This window comes from Eulemur rufifrons, chromosome 16, assembly GCF_041146395.1.
Source record: "Eulemur rufifrons isolate Redbay chromosome 16, OSU_ERuf_1, whole genome shotgun sequence".
Taxonomy (NCBI): Eukaryota; Metazoa; Chordata; class Mammalia; order Primates; family Lemuridae; genus Eulemur; species Eulemur rufifrons.
Window position 1 is genome coordinate 91393063 of NC_090998.1, and position 14111 is coordinate 91407173.

General features: G+C 60.6%; 1 protein-coding gene across 2 annotated transcripts; it reads left to right on the forward strand.

Moving 5' to 3' along the window:
• Positions 1-3292: 3292 nt before the first annotated feature.
• On the forward strand, positions 3293-12415 carry TSPO (translocator protein). 2 transcript variants are annotated; one of them, XM_069489668.1, is made up of 5 exons: positions 3302-3352; positions 8668-8810; positions 9244-9454; positions 11434-11572; positions 12168-12415. In XM_069489668.1, exons 3-5 carry the CDS (start codon positions 9273-9275, stop codon positions 12354-12356), a joined length of 510 nt encoding a protein of 169 aa, XP_069345769.1. In that variant the 5' UTR covers positions 3302-3352; positions 8668-8810; positions 9244-9272; the 3' UTR covers positions 12357-12415. The 2 variants fall into 2 exon arrangements, with proteins under 2 accessions (XP_069345768.1, XP_069345769.1); XM_069489667.1 differs by lacking the exon at positions 8668-8810 and having other exon boundaries at positions 3293-3352.
• Positions 12416-14111: the final 1696 nt, after the last annotated feature.

Consider the following 14111-nt stretch of genomic DNA (forward strand, 5'->3'; position numbering starts at 1 on the left):
GAAGATAAGCAGTCCTGGAAATGAGGCTCCATTCTGGAGAGGGGTGAAAGGAGCCCCGGGATGATGTGTGTGCCAGGTGCGTGCAGCCAGTCCAGCTGGGAACAGCGTGACTCCAGATGTATTGAGAGCTGTCATTGCCGAGATGCCTGCTGCTGCCGCCCGTGTAAGAACAGGACACCTGGCAAGCCTGGCCCAGATTCTTGTCTGCACGTGGCTGGTCCTGGTCACAGGCTGATAAAGCCCTCTTCTCCCCACACTGCCTGCCCCACTGCCTGGGCCAGCTGAGGACTCTTGGTCCCCCTGGTAGAAGCGTCCAACATCACGCTACTCCTGAACCTGCATACAGGGCACGATGAGCGTAGAAGCAGGAGGACAGAACAGCGCACACCCCTGACCATTTCCTGCTGCAGGTCTATGCCACAGCCCTGCCAGAAGTCCCGACTCACAACCTTGCCCTCTGACTTTCCCAGAGGGGACTCTTGTCGGTGTTCTTGGAGGCTGAGGCCAGCCTGTGCCCCAGGGACTCATCTGAGCTTCACCCTCCCAGGAGTCTTCTGGTCTGGCCATGGTGCCCGTTTGTCTCAGCCTGGTCTGTGCTGCCTCAGCTGGTCAGAAGTCTTCAACGTGAGCGCTCAGGGAAATCTACCCGGGTGGGGTTTGCAAAGCTCTAAAGGAGAGCAAGGGCATGTTCAACCCGAAAGTCAAGGTAGAGGTGCCCTCTGGGGCGGGGGCAGGAATCACTGGAGAGAGCACTGGGGGTCCTAGGACACTGGTAACATTTGTTCATTAACCTGGCGGTGGGCACCCCGGCATTCTTTTTATTATTATTCTAAAGTGTACATATATGTTCTATATATATTTCTGCTTGGAACATTTCACAATAAAAAACAATGTAGACATATGTTTGTTAATATAAAGAGAGGTTTCTGATTTATTGTAAAGGGCAGAAAACGAGCTACAGAACCATCCCTAGCATGAAGGTGTACTGGTGAAGCAACACGTGCGTGTGCTTGGAAGAATCAGAGGGTCTGATTGTGCTGTATCCATGAGGGTTCAGCCCAGAGCTGGGCATCCTGCCCACCTATAGCAGGGATGACACAGGGTTGGGGTTCTGGAGGAACTTCCTGGGGTGATGCTGGAGAAGTGATTAGACTTGGACAAGTGGAGATGCCCCAGTGGGGCAAAGAGTGCTTTAGGCAGGGGGAACAGAGTATGCAAAGGCACAGACGTGGGGTAATCAGCCTGACTCCAGCTTGGGAGGGCCTCCAGTGCCAGGTTAAAGGCTTGAACTGGATTCTAAGGTCAGTGGGAGCTGCAGGGGGCCTGAGCAGAGGAGGGGTGTGGTCAGATTACATGGAGCATCAGGAAGGGACAAGGTGGGGGCCACAGGCCATCTAGGGCCTGTGGCTGCTGCCCAGGGGAGAGACAAAGGCTGTGCCCAAGTTCCAACGGGGCATGTGGGGACGGAGAGGAGGGAGGCAGAAGTAATAGGGAGGCTGCCAGGGCATCCTCCATCTGCATCCAGACCTGCAGCATGGATCCCTCGGGCAGCAACTCACCCCTCTGACCTGCAGTGTTGTCATCTGTGAAATGGGTATGAGCCTCATGAGCGCAGGCGCCTTGTGTGCTTGTTCTCAGCCCCTCCCTTTGGCCCTGGTGTGCAGCAAGTATTTGGGGACAGAAATCCCTGCCTCCCAGGGTGCCCCCGTGGGCCTGGAGCCCTGTGTGCAGTAGGAGTGAGGCGGGAGGAAGGCGCACTGCCAGTTTGCTACTCCGCCAAGCCGGGGGCAGCTCCTTTCCTTACCGGAAGCGAGTGAGGGCTGGCAGCCCAGCGGAGGCGTGGCCACCAGAACAGCAGGCACAGTGCCTACAGCCAGAATACTGCTAGGGGCACATGAAATGTTTTAATTTCTTTTAAATCAGAAGAAACAAATGAATAGATTCTGTAAGGTTTTTGAATGAGTGGCACCAGAGAAAGAAAGACGAGCAGAGTTGAAAGGGTGAAGCAACGAGGCTTTATTAGAGCACTGCCGGGCGAGGTTAACCGGGCCCAGAAGTTTTGAGTGGGTTTATATATGTTTTTAGGGCTGGGGGGTGGGGGTTTCTTTGGTGGAAAGATTTATGGCGGGGAGAGCAAGGAATTTTCCGTTGCAATTTTAGGGCGGGTGTTGAGAAATATGAGGGGCAGGTGGTATGTGTGGACTCCAGGGTAACCATCCAGGTGTGGTTATTCTTTTCACTCAGCTGGGCCTAGCAGGCATTGTTCTCAGCGGGTCTGGTGGGCTTCCTCTTTTTTCATTAGGGAGGGGAGGGATGCCCACCACCGGCCTTACAGACTCTCCCCCGGGAGCCAGGATTATGCTTATCTTTAGACCAACGTAGTCAAAACCAGAATGTGTATGTTCCTTTGCTTTTTAATGGAGGAAGGGGCCCACAAAGGCAAAAATGCCAGGCCCTAAGAAAGTCACACTGCAGCCCTACCTGGTCCCCAAGGAGGCCTGGGGACCGGGCCTGGGGAGAAGTAGCCACAGTTCTCCCTGGGGATCAGTTTGGGTCCCCATGGGAGTGAGGGGGCTGCCAGGCTGAGTCAGCCCAGGGGGCCAGGTCGCGCTCTGGGCTGCAGTAATACCCGCCTCCCCGCCCCCCGCGGATGGGGAGGGTGGTGCCGAAGGCCTGGGCATGTGAAGTGACCCTGGCAAACCGGAGGCCCCCTCTGGGCTGTGACGATGGCAGACCTCACTTACTGAGTGCCAAGCATCTGCGGGGTGCCCTGCCGCATTACCATGAGGCATCCTCATCAGCCCCACAAATCGTGTCCATTTTACAGATGAGGAGATGGAGGCTGAGAGAACCAGCCAGAAAGTGGCCGAGCCAGCCCTGGGCCAACAGCTAAAGGAACTGGGGTGCGCCCCCAGAAAGGGGACAGGGCTAGGCAGGAGGACCATCAGCGCTTCACCCTCAGGCGAGGTGATTCCCTTCTCTGAGATCTGTCTTGTACCCCATTTTACAGATGGGAAAAGTGAGGCTCCAGAGGAGAAAGGGACCTGCCTGCGGATCCTCACCCCTGGGGCTGGCCCGGCGGGCGGGCGTCCGTCGCCGCTCACCGTGGGGAGAGGGAGAGAGGGACCCGCTCGCGGTCGGGGAAGGCAGAGGCGCGTCTGGCCGGGCGGGCGCGGAGAGGAGGGAGCTCCGGTCCTGGGAGGGGCGCCCCGCCTGGCGGGGGAGGGGGTGGGGCGGGGCCCGGCGGGGGGCAGGGGGGCGGGGCCCGGCGGGCGTGGCGGGGCGGGCCAGGGCACCGCGGCCACCATCTCCCATCGCGCAGTGTCATTTCCCGAGCGTGCCCTCACCGCTGGTGAGTGGGGACGGGACGCGGAGGGACAGCGGGCCGGGGGGGTGGCCCACGCAAGTGCGACCCCGACAGCACTCTCCTGCCGGCGCCGGGCCAGAGGGGAAACAGAGGCCGGAGCCGCGGGCCGGGGACCCGATGGGGTGGCCGCGGGGCAGCATTTGGGGCTCGGGTGCCCGGTCAGCGGGCGGGGGCGGCGGGCAGCCCGGGCCGGACCTCTGCGAGCGCGGTCGGGGTTCCTGCGCCGACAGACTCCGGCCGGGGCGTCTGGAGGGGGCACTTGGGCGACTCCGCCCGCCCCCCCACCTGGCTGCTGGTCCCGCAGGAAGCGGGGCCGCGGGAGGGGCCCGCGCCCCGTCTCCCGCCCGTTCCGCGGATGAGCCAGCCGAGGCGGGGCTCCCTTGAGGATCGCAAGATGCCTGGGGGACCTCGGGCTCCCGCGCCGCTTGGGACACCCGACTTCATGTGGGAGGAAGACAGGCCAGATCCCGGAAGTTTTTTGCCCAAAGCCAGTTAGAGGCCCCGCTGGCCTTAGAACCGGGTCCTTCGACCCCTAGTCCAGTGGCCTGGCCAGGGTTTAACGTGAGCAGAGCAAAGGAGTCAGAGCCCAGGTAGGAGGGGACGTGGGGCTTCCACTGTGACACATTGCGAGTGCCTGGTCAGCTTCGCGATGCCCTGGACTGGCGCTGGCCTGTCGGGTGGCCTGCAGGGCCGGTGTGAACCTGGTACCAGCCACGTGCCTCGGATGGAGGGCAGGGGGGACCGTTCCAAGTTCCAAGATGGTCCAGGGCAGGGAGAGGGTGTCAGAGGAGGTTGTGTGCAGGAAGCAACTGCCCAGGGTGCCTGGCACATAGTGGGCCTCCCCAGAAGGCTGCTGCCAGGGGGTGCCTGGGGCAGGGTGGCAGCAGGCGGTTTCTAGTTGCCATGAAAGGGGCGGGGGCGGGGGCGGGGGTGGGTGGGGCAGGCCTCTTGGTGGAGTTTCTGAGTGTTCATGTGGCCGCTGGGAGGAGGGACCGGATCCTGGGCCCCCAGGGAGCACTTGGAACTGGGGGAAACTGACGCTCAGCAGAGAGAGGAGCCTTTTGCCCAGAACCTGAACCTTCTGATCCCAAAGCCCGTGTCCTCCGCTGTGCCCCAGGCCTGTGTCTCCCTGGTGTGGAGCGTGCGCTGTGTCGTGTGGTGTGTACACATTTGTGCCTGGCCAGGAGGGGACAATATCCTGCAGCATCTACCACAGACTGTTGACAGTGGGTCCCCAGGGGTGGGGTGAGGGGCTTGGGCTGATGGGGGGAGCCTACTTGTACTATATACACTTTGATATTTTCATTATTTTATTTTTGAATCTGTTTCTTTTATTTGTGTTTTCCTTTACTTATTTTTTTTTTATTGTGCAGATAATGCCTGGATGTGTTCTCTGTTTAAAAAAGTAGCCATTCTCGATAAAGCAAACTCCCCCCGTCACCCCCCCACCCCCCGCCCTTCATGCCCCCCCATTACCAGCCGGCTGTGGATCCTTCCAGACGCGTCGTCTGCTGCACCAGTTACTTTCATAATGAAAAAGGTTCACAAAAGTTATAACGAGGGTGATTCGCTATGAGTCATAAAAAAAAAAAAAAAAGTCCTAAAACAAGTCCCTGGGACAGTGGTGGCTTTGAGGGAGAGACCAGGCTCTGGAGACGCTGGGGCAGCGGGGAGGGTGGGCAGCAGAGGAATGACACGACTCTTTGTTTCGTTTCTGGGTCACTTATAGGGAGGTCGGGGAACAAGAAGATACCCCAAGACCCACTGGCCCAGCCCCCACTTCACAGATGGGGACACAGAGGCCCAGGAGACAGAACCCCAGGGGCAGCCCAGGTCTGGGGTCTCCTGGCCAGGAGTGAAGCCTGACAAGGACTGGAGGTCCTGGGTCCCACCCTCCGTTGGGGAGGGTTTAGACGCTCCTTGGGGGCGGGGACATTGGCGCTGCGGGTGGAGAGAGTGATGCTGGGCAGAGGGTGGGTGGAGTGGCCTGTGGCCCTGTTAGGGACAAGGGAAGAGGCTGAGGGGGCGGTGACACAGCCAGCCGCGAGAGACCCTGTGACCCAGAGACCAGGCCAGCAAACTCCCAGCTCCAGGGGAGGGCTGCGGTGGGCTTTGGAGTCACACAGACCTAGAAAGTTCTGTGACTTCTCACACCTCAGTTTCCTCATCTGGAAAGTGGGCACAGTAACGAGTCCACCACAGAGGCCGGGTGGGCAGTGTGGCTCAGGGAGAGGCACGGAGAAAAGCCACCGGTGTGTCCCCTGCAGCGGCTGTGGGAGGAATGACGCCAGCCTGCCTCCGCTCCTTCCCCGGAGGCCCATGGCAGCTGGAGTCAGCAAGGCCTGAAACCTTCTGCGTCTGCATCCTGAGCCCCGTACTCTGCCCCGTTCTTGGCCTCTGTCCTGGGGGTCGCTCCCCCGTGAGTGCCCTGGGTCTCACAGGTGGGACCTTCTGTGCAGGGCATTTTCACCCACTGAGTGTCCAGTGGCTTCTGTGGCTGAGGTGGTCCCAGCCTTGGGTCTGAGCTTTGAGGAAGTGGGTTCGTGGCCCCGTAAGCCCTCACTCAGCTGGAGTTTTCTGGAGAAGTGTTGCCGTCCCACCCTTCCTCCCTTGAGCCTCCCTAGGACCTCTGGAAGTGGGCAGGGCAGCTTGTGCCCACCTGACTTAGGAGGAGCTGAGGCCCAGAGGGGAACTGGGGCTGGGGTCACCCAGCAAACTGGAGGCAGAGCCGAGGTCTAGACCCTTACTCGCCTTCTGAAGGAGGTAGAACTAAAGGGTAGATGGTGGCTTTGCCCCTCTGCCTGAGCTCCGAGCCCCGTCCCTGCCATGGGTGATCCCTGGGCCCCATCCCGGAGCAGCCTGGCCCTGTGTAATTCAGCTTGGTGGGCACCACGCCCACCTGCCTGTCCTCCAGCTGGGTGATTCAGGAGCTGGGCAGTCCCTGAAAGACCCCAGGAAGCTCCGTGCCAGGCTGTCTCCATGTGGCGCATCTGACCTGCCTGTTTTTGGATGCTTGGGCGGGTCAGTCACTCTGATCCCCTTGGCCCAGTGGGTCATAAACACAGCCAGGCCTCAGAAGGGGACAGCCTGGAGTGGGGGTGGCAACACGGGGCTCAGACCCGGTTTCAGACCCTGCTCTTTTGCTGTGGCCTTGAGAAAGCCACCAGTCCTCTGTGGCCTCAATTTGTTCTGTACAGTGGAGGACCTGGATGTTAGTCCTTAAGGCTCCATCAGTGGGAACACTGGGTCCTGTTTGGGGTTCTCCTAGGCACTGAGTATGTGCCTGGCCTCGCTGGGTGCCGTGGCCAGGTGACAGGGGCACTCTTGCCCACAGAACCATGGGGAGAAGTACTGCCACGTGCTACAAGGCAGGGAGCCTCTAGCATGATGCTCAGTGAAGATAGCCAGACACAAAGGCCACTACTGCGTGATTCCATTGGTAGGAAACGTCCGGAATGGCCAGTCCGCAGGGACAGAAGGCAGATCGCTGGCTGCCAGGGCCGGGGGAGGGGAGTGGGCAGTGACTGCTGATGGGTACGGGGTTTCTTTTGGGGTGATGAAAATGTTCTGGAACTTGATATAGATGGTGGTTGCACAACATTGGAAATACATGAAACGCTACTGAATTGTGCATTTAAAATGGTTGGTTTTACAGAAGATGAATTTTGCCTCAACAAGAAATAGGAAAAACCCGATGGGAGTCCCTGAGGGTCTTAGAGCCGGAGTGGGGTGGGGGAGGGGCGGTTCGGAGGGCCTGTGGCAGCAGGTGGAGCCGGCCTGGGTCGGGGCCAGGGACTGAGCTGCAGGAGGGACTGATTCGGTTAACAGCTGTTGAGCATAGGTGAGGACTGTGCAACTTCTTGTCCAAACCAGGATACTTCTTTAAGGTTTAATTTTGAACCAATTTTAGGTTTACAGAAAAGTTACAAAAGTAGTACAGCAAGTTCCCATATACTCTCCACCCAGCTTCCCCTGAGTACAGTTGTCACAGCTGGGAAATCAACATTCTGCACCAACATCCAACAGTGTCGCCTGGCCCGAATGGCACTGTTTCCCACCAGGCTCCGTCTGCCCCCAGCGCCCCACCCGGGGTCCCACACTGCACTTAGTTGCTCTTTTCCTTTCATCTCCTGCAGTCGCTGATAATTCCCTCATCTTTGCTTGTCTTTCATGACCTTGACCTCTTTTTTTTGTTTGTTTTTGAGCCAGGGTACAGGGTCTGGCTCTGTGACCCAGGCTGGAGTGCAGCGGGGTCACCATCCCTCACTGCAGCCTCCACCTCCCGGGCTCGGCGATCCTCCTGCCTCAGCTCCTGAGTAGCTGGGACTACAGGTGTGCGCCACCACACCTGGCTATGTTTTGAGTTTTTGTAGACGGGGTCTCACTATTGCCTGGTCTGGAACTCCTGGGCTCAAGCGACCCTCCCGCCCCTGCCTCCCAAAGTGCTGGGGCCACAGGCCCGTGCCGGGCAGCACTGACGCTTTTGAAGGGTGCTGGCGTGCGGGTCAGCCACTGTGCCTCGCGTTCCCCCTGAGGCTCCCCCTGCGGTTTTCTCCCGAGGGGACTGACAGATGCCACAGAACGTGTGTCCACTTCCGTGAGTGGTATCAAGGGATGGTGATCTCTCATGTGTCTCACACCCGTGGCATTAACCTTGACCACCTGGAAAGGGACACTTCTGAGATTGAGAGTGGCTTTCAGTGTGGGCCTCAGCAGGGCACATCCTGGGAGAAGGCACATGTGGTCACTCTGGCCTGGCGCAGTTCCAGGGGAGGCCCAGCACTGGGCGTGGCTTGTCACGGTATCTCATACCGGCACTTTGCTGTGGACCCACGTTTGTTTAATGGGCGGAGCAGGCTTAGTCCCATTGCACAGAGGAGCAGCAGACTAAGGTGTCCCCAGCTTGCTTGAGGTGACACAGTGGCAAGCTGAGCTGGGTGGCTGTTCTCAGGGCTCCGGGTCCAGAGCTCCAGGTACACTTGGTGGCAGCACGGGCCTGGAGCTCAGCTGCGCCTCCTGACCCCCGCCCCCACCTCGAGAGCAGTTACGTGTGTCCTGGGGACCAGAGGGCAGGGCGGGAGGGAGCGGGGAGAACGCACCGGAATATTCACTGGCTGGGCTCATGCTCAGCTCCCAGCAATGTTCATCGTCCCCGTTCATCAGTGCCGAAACCCTGGTGGATGGGGCAACTGTCCCCATTCAACAGGCGTGAAAATTGAGGCCCAGGAAGGGGCTCAGAGTAAATGGCAGTGCCAGAACCTGCTGGATGCCTCACTCTCTGCTTGTTCCTTTTAAAATAGTGCTCCTTGGAGGCTGGGCAAGGTGGTGCACGTCTGTAATCCCAGCACTTTGGGAGGCTGAGGCAGGAGGATCGCTTGAGCCCAGGAGTTCCAGACCAGGCAATAGTGAGACCCCATCTCTACAAAAAATAACAATTAGCCAGGTGTGTTGGCACATGCCTGCAGTCCCAGCTACTCGGGAGGCCAAGGTGGGAGGATCAGGAGCCCCCAGGGCTGGCACTTGGCCGAGGAGGCAGGGCTGCGGGGCCTTCCTGGTGGAGGCGGCCCCAACTGTCCTTGAATGCGGCAGGAGGGGTCACTGCCAGGAGACCCAGGGTCAAGGCGAGGGTGAGAGAAGGGGAAGGTGAAGGGCAGCTGGGGCAGGAGCGGGGGTAGGGTGGGGTACTGGGGGGCTCCTGGCCAGCGTGGGGGCAGCAGTGCGGATGGAAATGGGCTCCCTCAGCCCCTCCTGCCTCACACATCCTGTACCTCCCGATCAGCTGGTTGTCTGATCAATCCATGGGTGACAGGACTCTCGGTGATGCCTGACCCTGTAGGGACTCAGGACACTCTTGCCTACCCTGTCTTTTCTTTCAGAGCTTTCCGGAGCAGCAGCGGCCTCAGTCATGGCCCCGCCTTGGGTGCCCGCCGTGGGCTTGACGCTGGCGCCCAACCTGGGCTCCTTCCTGGGCTCCCACTTTGTCCGCGGCGAGGGCCTGCGCTGGTACGCCGGCCTGCAGAAGCCCTCGTGGCACCCGCCCCGCTGGGCGCTGGGCCCCATCTGGGGCACGCTCTACTCGGCCATGGGGTAGGTGGCTGTGGGCGCCGTCCTCGGGCTGTGCCCGCCCCGCCGCAAGGGAGGGCCCAGGGGCGGCTGTGGGCAGCGGGCACGTTTCGCAGCCGCGTTTGGCAAGTCAGGGCGGGGCAGCTGGGCCTGTCGGTTTCACAACGAATTTTTTCCTCCTGGGCCTCCCGGGAGGGTGGGCCGGACGCTCACCCCACACTGGCATCTGGGCTGCATTCACTGCCGCAGGCTGCGGCTGACTCAGAGAGTAAAGGTCGCCGTGGGCAGCGGCTCCTGCCAAGATAAATAACCGCCACGAGTGGCTCTTCTTGGCTGAGCCCCTGCTAGGGCCAGGCTTATCTTGGTTAACTCTCACGACCCTCCATTTGACAAGGGACTTGCCAAGGACGCAGGGCTGGCAAGTGGGGACCCTGCAGGAGCCCTCTGAGGCCTCCGTCTGGCCCAAAGTCCCCTGTGACTAGACCCGGGAATTGCCCCTGGTGACTGCGGCAGGGACCACACCCAGGAACACCGTGAGCTACCGGCCCTCGCGGAGTATCCCTGCATCCTGGCTTTGTGCCAGCCCAGTGTGGGTGGCAGGCAGCAGACACCCAGGGGCAGCTAAGGCCAGGTGCCAGGGCTCTGATGGGAATAAGACCCTGAAACCTGGGTGTCACCTGGGCACCCCCCGCCCCACTGGCACAGCCCTGCCCAGCCAGGCTCCTGCAGGCCCCCACTTTGTCGTCCCCCGTCCTGGCCCTGGCGCCACCGTTTCTGCCTCACAGCTCCAGCCTCTGGGCCTTCCCACGCCCCCTGGGCCTCCTCCACCATCCAGATCCCAACAAAGCACAAACCTGGCCCAGCCTCTCTTTTGTGGGACCTTTGGAGGCTCCCTGTGGCCCCGAATGAGGTCAAACCCCTCAGGCAGTGGGCAGGAGCCCGGGCGCTGACCCCAGGCCACTGGCTTCACATCCTGGCATTCTCCACCAATTGCCTGCCGGGAGATCTCTGTGCCTCAGTGTCCTTACTGTGAAGTAGTAATAATACACCCACCTCATGGATTCTCATGGGGATGAAGTGAGTTGATGCTTGGAAGGTGCCAGAGCAGTGCCTGTCCTGTGTAAGTGCTGGGGGGCGTCAGCTGTGCTCGGTGGTGTTAGTATTTTTTTTCTTTTTTGAGACAGAGTTTCATTCTGTTGCCCTGGCTAAAGTGCTGTGGCATCATCGTAGCTCACAGCACCCTCAAACTTCTGGGCTCAAGCAATCCTCCTGCCTCAGCCTTACAGGCATGTGCCACCATGTCTGGCTAACTTTTTTCTGTATATATTTTTAGCTGTCCAGATCATTTCTTTCTATTTTTAGTAGAGACAGGGCCTCGCTCGTGCTCAGGCTGGTCTCGAACTCCTGACCTCAAGCCATCCTCCCGCCTCGGCCTCCCAGAGTGCTAGGATTACAGGCGTGAGCCACCGCGCCCGGCCTCAGTGGTGTTATTGTTGCCCTTGTGTTAACAGCTCCCACGACCAGCCTGCCACCTGCCTCTCCAGACCCCCAGCCCTCACCCTGCGGTCAGACTGATTCAGGGTCTCACATCCACCTCTAAGCCTTCGCATATCCTGTTTACTCCTGCTGGCAAACTCCTACTCATCCTCTAAGACCCAGCCCAAATGTCCCCTCCTCTGCGTAGGGCCCCTGACTGGGTTAAGAGCCTCCTCTTTACCTGCACGCCCCATGTGCTTCCCATCCGTAGCATTGATGATAACAATGGCAAGTAGTTATGGAGTGTCCCACATGCCAGGGACCACATGAAGTGCTGCCAACATGTTAATGCGAATCCCCATGGCAATCCTATGAGAAACAAAGGCCCAGAGAGGTCAAGCAACTTTCCTGAGGTCACACAGCAGTCAGTGGCAGGGTGTACCTGGGCCATCACTGTGTCGTCCCAGAGGTGGGTGAGGCTGCTGCCTTCTTCCCAGTGGTGCCCTGACCTGCTGCCTCTGTTTCAGGTACGGCTCCTACATGGTCTGGAAAGAGCTAGGGGGCTTCTCAGAGGAGGCAGTGGTTCCCCTGGGCCTGTACGCCGGGCAGCTGGCCCTGAACTGGGCATGGCCTCCCATCTTCTTTGGCGCCCGGCAGATGGGTTGGGTAAGTGTGGCGTTGGCCTGTGTCCCCGGCCCCTGTGGTCATATCCCAGACAGGGTCCGCATCTAAACGTTGTGGGGGGAAGGGCCGTGGTCAGATGCCTCCGGGAGCTCTTCGGCCCGCGACATGTGCAGGAAGCCGGCGGGACACCGGCCCCTCCACCACGTAAGTGTCAGCAAATCTTTTAAAAAGGGTCCTGCGGAGTCCGCGGAGTGGCGTCCACGCCACAGGGGTGTGGCCTCGCTGGCACCTCTTGGGGCTGCACTTGGCGTTTGTAGCGAGGGTCTGTTTGGGCCTTGCAGTACTGGGAGCTCAGGGAGGGGAAGGGACCTGTGAGGCCCCCGGCCACCGCCCCACTCCTGGGCATGCTGTGTCCACCATGCATGGCCACACCCCCCCACGTGGCACAGGTCAGGCGGGAGTGACTGTTCGTTTGACAGATGAGGACGGGAGGTTGAGGCAAGGGAGGGGCTGGGCCGGTGGTCTGGGTGGAATGGGGCTTCCATGAGGCTCCCGACTCCCGCAATGGCCCGCGGGTGGGCAGCTGGGGCACACGGAGCCTCAGGCCCCCTGTCCTTCCTCCCCTGTGTCTCCGCAGGCCCTGGTGGACCTTCTGTTGACCAGTGGGGTGGCGGCGGCCACGACCGTGGCCTGGCACCGGGTGAGCCCACCAGCCGCCCGCCTGCTCTACCCCTACCTGGCCTGGCTGGCCTTCGCGGCCACGCTCAACTACTGCGTATGGCGGGACAACCGCGGCCGGCGTGGGGGCCGGCGGGTCCCGGAGTGAGTGCCCAGCCTGCGAGGACTGTGGCTGGTGCCAGCAGGTGTCATTGGTGTCGGTGGCTGTCACACTTTCACAGCCACTGGGCCTGCTGCTCTGTCCAGGTCTCAGCCCAGGGGACAGCACAGCTTCAGAGATGGGCCGGGCCGACCCCCCGCGTGGGGAAGGGCCCTGCACTTCCTGCACTGCTCAGAGCTCTCTGAGAACGTGGAATTTTGTAAGCCAAATAAAGTTTTTAACCTCCCGTACAGTGGCCTTTTTACTCGGGTAGGACCCTGGCCGTGGGGAGGGAGAGGTCGGTGCACACAGGGGCTGCTGGCTTCGTGTAGGCTGCGCCACCTAGGCGAGGCTGGGCCCAGCCAGGGCTTCCCCGCACTCGCTCGGGACCCTGGCAAGACCCCACGAGAGCCGAGGTGGGAGCGGCAGACGCTGGCCGTGCAGGAAGCAGCCCCGAGTTGGACCTCGGAGCCCACGCGGGCTCGTGCTGCCGCCCAGCCGGCACACGCAGGGCGGGGCCGCAGGCCTTGGCCCCGGGAGGGTCCTGTCTGCTTCCCACGGCTTCCAGGCACTTGGCCAAGGCTCTGAACGGCTGGGGCCGCAACCAGAGTCCAATGCCTGGCTCTGCCCAGACCCCATGCAGGGTCCTCAACTAGTCTTGCCCACAACAGAGCCGGGGACACCGCCTGACCCTTCCCCTGGGTGCCCAGACTCATGCCAGCTGCATTCCACCGGGGGTGGCCCCACAAACACCCAGTCAGCAGGAGGTAGGTGTCAGAGGTCCGAACCCCAGCAGATGGGGCCTCCTTGCTGGCTCAGACTTGCCCAGGTTTGGAGGTATCACCCCCAACGTGCCCCCCATCCTGGCTTTGAATTGGGTGACCCACGACCTCTGCAGGCAGCTGTTTGGGGTAAATGAGCCGGGCAAAGTGCCTCGCACAGGCAGGCTACTGCCCGGACACGGGCGCTCCTGTCCCGTTCCCGTGACCACATCCCGTGCGGCAGGACAGCCCCGGAGGAGCTTGGCTGCGGTGCCCTCCCCTCCGCCAGGCCTGGCCTGCTGGGCCTCCGCAGTTGGTTTTCGGTGGTTGAAGTAAGTTGATCCAAACCGGCAGAATGTGCACGATCTCCCTTATCACCCCCTCTGCATGTGCAGTGACCGAATGTTAGGACAGCTCGGGGAGATGAGCGAGGACAGGGGACCACGTTCTTCTGAGAGAAGGGCGGCTCCCGTCCAGGGGTGCCATGAAGAGGCGTGCCCTGAGCCCAGCCTCTCACTCCACTGCGGGGGAGTTTGATGCCCAACAGATCACGCCCTGCAGGAACCTAGCAGCTTCTTGGCCGCGACTCCACTGAGCCCTCAGGGTTCTCCTGACGCGGCTGTGCAGAGGCGGAGCTTTGTGCAGACGAGCTCGCAGGCTTGTCTCCTGCTCCCGCACGGCTTGTGAGCGTGTGAGGTCCCCGCAGGGCTCAGGGGTGCCCCTCAGGGTGTCACGGGGCACCCGAGTGTGTACCAGACACTCAGGGTAAGTGCACCCGAGACTCCTGGGGTCTTTTCAGGACGGTTCCTCAAGGCTGTGTTGCCCATGCCACGCACTCCACACGCTTCCTGCTGGCCACAAAACACACGTGCCACAGAAACACTCCAGAAAGACGGGTGGGAGAACCCATCGAGCCATTTTGTCTGCCAGCTTTCTACTAACAGCCTCGTGACGCTCTCGCCGTTCATAACAGGTGCTGTTATCTTCTTTTCTAAGCTGTCAT